Below are 6,326 nucleotides of genomic sequence, written 5' to 3'. Positions count from 1 at the left end.
AAATCATTGGATCCGGATCCGGATCTTCACCAAAATTGAATCAATTCTTCCTTGTCACACACCTAACGTGTCCACAAAATGTCATCCGAATCCATTCACAAGTTTTTGAGATATCCTTCACACAAACAGACAAACAGGGGTGAAAACATCACCTCCTTCCACCTTCGGTGGCCCAGGTAACAATAGATGTTCAAACACACACATCAATGCCAACGAACGAACGGAAGGAGTTGGCACTCACCGATGCTCTGCACAATAAAGCATGTGGTCGTGTGCAAAAATAAAGCATGTGGTTGTGTGCACGACAAAGCTGCCACTGCCCAATGCAGAAACGCACATTCTGCAGAACCAAAATGAAGGCAGTCCTGCCAATGCAGCCAGCATCACAGCGTGGCTCCTCAAGATGAAAGTCTATTCTGGCTGCTGCCTCTACATTTCCAGTTTATAATAAAAGCAAAGGCCTGTTTGAACATAGCATTGGTAATGCATTTCACAACCCAGCACCGTAATCCTTTGGGTAGTAAGAAGAGTTCACCTGCACATTGAAGCTGCAATAAGGCCGAACAGTTGGGAAGATAAGGTGTTAGGTAAGTCAGGAAAATAGTGAACACCACTGTGTGCCAGTTTGACTGCGGTTCCAACAGCATCAACACCAAAAACTCTTGCATTTCCACTCATACTCTGGAAATTTGCTTTACTCCACATTACAAAACACAAACATAATTCTCTTCGAAGCGATTATGCCCGATGACGTTTTATTAATAACTGTTCTGCGTTATAACAGGCATGCACGCACACATACACACCTAGGTTACACAAGATTACTGCTCCATTGCTCGCAACTGCACTAATCACCATCATCATGATCATCAGTGCCCGACCCAGATTGTCAAGGTAACCACCCTCAGAGGGCACACATCTTCCCAGGGGATCTTGGCAGGAGTCCCACCTGGCCGCAAGCTCGAGGAACCTGGCAAAGATAGCTGTTACCTGGTTCGATCGATTTACTTCTCAAAAGATTCTTGCTCTTATTACAATAACTGGCAAACAACTCCAATGCTGAATTTATGGCTCAATACATACAACCGATTGTAGTGGATTTTAATCTCACCCACAAAGCCTGGAATTGGCTTCGTGGTTATGGTGGCTGGCTTGCGATCTTAGGGTCTCGAGTTCGAGCCATGTCGGCCGATGAATTAACACCAGATGGGGTTGACTCAGCGTGTCATCCTTCTGAGGTTGGCAAAAAGAGTGCCAATGTACTGGTAATAGGGGGCACCGCATCAGCGGCATAGTCACATCCCTAACCAATGATGCACCCAGCAACCACAAGGCTGCACATGAGAGTGTGTATGTCACCCACAGGCATCCACAGCAAGACTAAAAAACGTCAAGATTCGTTGATAGTCAGTTTTACAACATGTGCAGCCACATCAAGGTTTGCTGTGCATTTAAAAGGAGTTTCATTACAAATCCAACACCGAGCAAGTTATTAATTTTGCAGATTTCTTTTATTTTTGTTGCTGCCATGGTACCCTGTCCTCCACATCCTGGTGCAGATGGTGACAAAACACCTCTTCAAAAAAGGTTCCGATAAATCACATTGTGGCAAACCAGTACAATGACCAAAAATGGACCTTCCTACTTCGAGGAGTGCAGGGGACCCTCCAGCTAATGCAAAAAGAGTTTCGGAGCACAGGTATGTGACAAACAATGTCAAAAGTCAAACATTTGAAACCTTCTATTTGTATATTTGGATGGAGGCCTGCTCTGCACAGGTTTGACACGTTCCAAATCCGGTGTGGTGGACAAATTCAGATGATGTTTGTAAATATATATTATCAGATAATTGTACCAATGAGGTGACAAAGTGCGACAAGGTGTAAACGTGGGCTGAGCAGGTATATTAATAGATGTCAACTCACAGATGAGATGGATGGATGGTGGAATGGAAGCGAAAAAGATGGAGGGTGGAGATTCATGATGGAATAGAGTTGTAAGGAAGAGGAAAGACAAAAAAATAAAATAAAATGTGACTGGTGTTCAAGGAAGGCAACAGATTACAAGAGGAATCTAAATACGGATAGGACAGGTGGAAAAACCCAAGGCAAAGAGAGCAAATACAGGTTTGACATGAAAAGTTATTGAATAAAGCGCTTGGGGGGAGGGGTTGGTGGGATTGAAGTGTGGAACATGAGGGATACGCTTGCCCATAGCTATGACAACATCCAATTCCAACCGTTTCACACCATTTGTCAAAGCAACTCCAGAAATGTTGGGAAAGGAGAATGTCGAAGTGAACAGACCAGTGCATTCAATACACCTCTACCCCCCAAAAAACCTGCTAGATCTAACATAACGTAAACCACGTAGTGAGGCAACACCGTCATACACATGAAACCTCAAACGCGACACCTCTATCGACGGCCATTAAACTGGGACCCCAAATGACTGACCGGCAGAGATGCAAGAATAAAAGAAGACTTAGCCCAAAGTCTGTGCCCTTATGCCACAATTAACATTAAACTTTGCTCGCCTAAAATGCGCTCTCACTGGAACATCGTGGTGCAGCCTCGTGCGGGCCCAACAACACAAATCAAATCGTAAGGATGCCTGCCAGACCAGCAAACCAACACTTTAAAATGCTCAATGACACCGACACGACTTTCCACCAGTGCAGTCCTCCCCCTTCCACTCCCAAGCTTTGTCTAAGCCCAGGAGGCGGCCATCCTTGCAGGTCAGCGGGCTTGTGTTCGCCAGGCAAAGGCAAATGCGGCTGGGCAGCAGTACTAACATTGTATGGGTCGTGTCTGGTGGGACGCACAACACGTCGGGCGGAAAAAGCCTTTGTTATAGGGAGATGCGGAGTCACTACCCGGCTACTGTCGCGAGACTGACAGTGACAGATGGGCAGGCGCCGACTGGTTGCACACTTGTCCTGTGCATTCCCATCCCAAAGAAGTTAGATAGCAAAGTAGTGTGGGGTAGATACTGCTTTGAAACCTTTAAACTCAGGAAAGAAAAGGAAAAAAAAAAGAAACAAGAGTTGTTAAATTATGGATATTTGGAATCGGATAAGCATGGAATTTACAGTGGTGGCTTGCACAGCCTTGTGCACACAAGACCCCGTTAACCTGTACATTCTGATTATAATTGATGGAAAGGAATGATCATTGAGCGAACGCTCTTTCTGGGAGAAGTAAAAAAAAAACAAATGTCGATCAAGTTTTTTTTACATTAACCTTACAGGTTCGCAAACTTTGATCCATAAAGAAATGAGAAAGCTGCCACTGGAAGGAAAAAAAAATTACTAAAATGAAAATTAACAACCAACGATAAACAACTTACGTAGCAATTTGACATGAAATGTCATGAAACCTAGATGAGCCCAACAAATTTATCAGCTTTTGTTCCGGTGTTAAAAACTCAAAGGATGTCCTGGTGCATCAAACGGCCAACATGAATTAGACTTGATACGCGCAATGGAACCTGAAGTTCATTCCAACATGTGAGCCCAAATCAGATTGTGTAAAAGTTTATAACAACGAGCCCCCGCCCCCGTACCCTCACTCCCTGCCCCAATCTCGTCTCCAATGCACAAGTGCAATTCACCTGCATGAAGTGACACTACCCAATGCCACTTTTTCACATATGCACACACATGGACACAAAGAGCAAATCCCATAAACACACGTCCAATTGAACAGATTGGTTCACGACTTGAGCACGGTGTGGAGCAAAAATTGGAAAAAGAAGAAAAAAATATAGATATATAAATCAGGTCCACACGCACGCCCGATTCGAGAGGACCACCAATGATCGATGGGGCACACGAGTCCGTGCCATTGCAATTGAGAAAATAAAAATGAAAGACGTCTCGCACAGAGTTGTTGTTGGTTCGGAAGGAGCGCGCAGTCGACACGGGACCGATATAGCCAGCAGGAATGAAGGATTGGGAGGGGGAGGGAGCATGCAAAGCCAGCAGTGCAACACTATGGCAAGAATGAAAAATAAAAGGAATATAAATAAACAAAGAAATAAATAAATAAATAAAGAGTGAAAATGAATAAGAAGAGGGGGGAAGCGAATGGAGAACATCCCTCCCAACCTCACCCACCCACGACCCTGGCTGGTGGGATAGCACAGAGGGGGTTGCGTGTTCCAGCAAATTGAGGCGTTTGATTCCCAACACAAGGACTGATATAAACTGTCTGCCTGGTACTTCGCCAGGACGACGTTGCATCATCAAGTACCCCGTCCATCTGAGGAAATAGTAAACCGGCCGTCTCATGTGCCAGCATGGGTAGCCGGTGGACATCGAAGTCGGCCATCGAGTACCGGCACCTTGAGCAAATTAAAAGAATCCTGCGTAACCAGCTGGCGAGGGTCATGTTGGTCGTCGTTTCGTGGTGGCACCGAGGGAATGTCGTTTTGGGAAAGGGGGGGGGCAACGTTCTGGGATAAGATACGCGCCTCCGGTTCTGCCGTTCGGTATCCTTCAATGAACCTGCAGGAATGTCACCAACACACTGACAACACACATTCACAAACACGTACTCACCGGCCACGCGAACTTGAACGGAACCGCGATGCGAGTCGAAGTGTCCCCATATGCGACCGTGCCGTGCGCCTTCAGCTCGTTACCTCCCAGCACAAGAGTGGATGCATTTCCCAGCACGCAGGGTGAGCGCGGAGCAAGCGCCGAGTGTCGCGCCGCGTACTGCTGCACGCATGCTCGGAAAAACGTGCGGCACGGGGCCACGCAGCGGCCGTCCGGGCCGCTCCTGCGGCCCGTGCAGCAGCGACCGTCGAGCAATTCCCCGTAGAGGTTCTGGAACGAGTTCACCTGCAGCTCGAACTGACCCGAAGCGACTGCCACCTGCCACGCCGCAAGCACGAGGCGGGAAGGTAACAAGGGAGAGGGAAAGGATGTTTGGAGAGAAACAGAACCGCGACAAAGTGGGTGAAAGGGGTGGGGGAGGGTTGCGTGGATCACCACTCACAAGGGACGTCGGTGTCACAATGGACCTTACAAATTTGGGGGTACTACAAACAATATGAATGAAATAAGAAAAATGTAGGAGAGACAACCTGGGCACTGGTCAGCAGCAGGAGCAGGGCGCAAAGCCGTGGCCACAGCGGGCTCCCGCAGCGATCCATGGTAGCCGTGCCTAGCGGACGACATGCAAGGCGGCCTGCACGGGCATCCCGCGGGCACAACCAACAGACGATTCTCGCCAGCTCACCGGCACTGGACCTGTGCCCAAAAACAAAAGTTCAAAAGTCACCGGTCCCTGCACACACGCTCCTTGGCACGGCGCGGTTCCTGGTGCGAATGCTGCCAGCCTCAGCGTGCTGTGCCCCTCTATCTCTCTCTCTCTCTCTCTCTCTCTCTCTCTCTCTCTCTCTCTCTCTCTCTCTCTCTCTCTCTCTCTCTCTCTCTCTCTCTCTCTCTCTCTCTCTCTCTCTCTCTCTATCTCTGTGCCCACTGTTTAGCCTCTCCCCACTGCGTGCTCCTTGCAGCCCGCCCGCCGTGCTATGTTTATGCATGTCGCGACGCCTTGGCCTCTACTATTGGCCCGCGGGTGACAGCCATTCGTTGTGGCACTCCTCCCTCACCCCCCCTCCCCTTCTTCTTCCTCCACACAGTAGACCCATCATTACACCTCCCTCAACACGGGTCTCTATGAACTATCTCAACAGCTGTCAAACACTGCTTGATCCTCAGCTTTTGCAATTTCTGAAACCTAGTCCATAATATACCTACCCTCTGCAGAGAGTGTGGGAAAGGGTTGAAGGGAGTGAGGGTGAGAGGAGAGAGAGAGAGAAAGAGAGAGGGGAGAGAGAAGAGAGGAGATGAGAGAGAGACAGAGAGACAGAGAGACAGAGAGACAGAGAGACAGAGAGACAGAGAGACAGAGAGACAGAGAGACAGAGAGACAGAGAGACAGAGAGACAGAGAGACAGAGAGAGAGAGAGAGAGAGAGACAGAGAGACAGAGAGACAGAGAGACAGAGAGACAGAGAGACAGAGAGACAGAGAGACAGAGAGACAGAGAGACAGAGAGAGAGAGAGAGAGAGAGAGAGAGAGAGAGACAGAGAGACAGAGAGAGGAGAGACAGGCCATGCAGTTCGCAATCTGTCTCTCTCACCAAGCCAATGGTAATTCAGCACATGACCCATTGCTTTCATTATTTCAACAAATCATAAATGATGCACTCATCAAAGTAAAGCAAACAAACTGCTGAACAAAACAGATGGATCGTGAGATTCAGATTCAAATTTGGGGGGGGGGGGGGGGGGGGGTAGTGAGAATATAGATCAAA

General features: G+C 48.1%; 1 protein-coding gene across 1 annotated transcript in view; it reads right to left on the bottom strand.

Annotated features, from left to right (window-relative positions):
• The window catches only part of LOC147019901 (protein jagged-2-like), a 150,275-nt gene extending 144,767 nt beyond the window's left edge, over window positions 1-5,508 (bottom strand). The window contains exons 1-2 of the mRNA XM_085894735.1: window positions 5,092-5,508; window positions 4,562-4,879 (exon numbers count right to left, since the gene is read on the bottom strand). Coding sequence (XP_085750861.1) covers window positions 4,562-4,879; window positions 5,092-5,160 — 387 coding nt within the window. The 5' untranslated portion in view covers window positions 5,161-5,508. The remainder of the gene's footprint in view (window positions 1-4,561; window positions 4,880-5,091) is intronic.
• Window positions 5,509-6,326: the final 818 nt, after the last annotated feature.

The sequence above is a fragment of the Eptatretus burgeri genome, chromosome 9, assembly GCF_056783735.1.
Source record: "Eptatretus burgeri isolate ZD-2024b chromosome 9, Ebu_testis_v1, whole genome shotgun sequence".
Lineage (NCBI taxonomy): Eukaryota > Metazoa > Chordata > Myxini > Myxiniformes > Myxinidae > Eptatretus > Eptatretus burgeri.
This window is presented reverse-complemented; position numbering and strand designations above follow the sequence as displayed.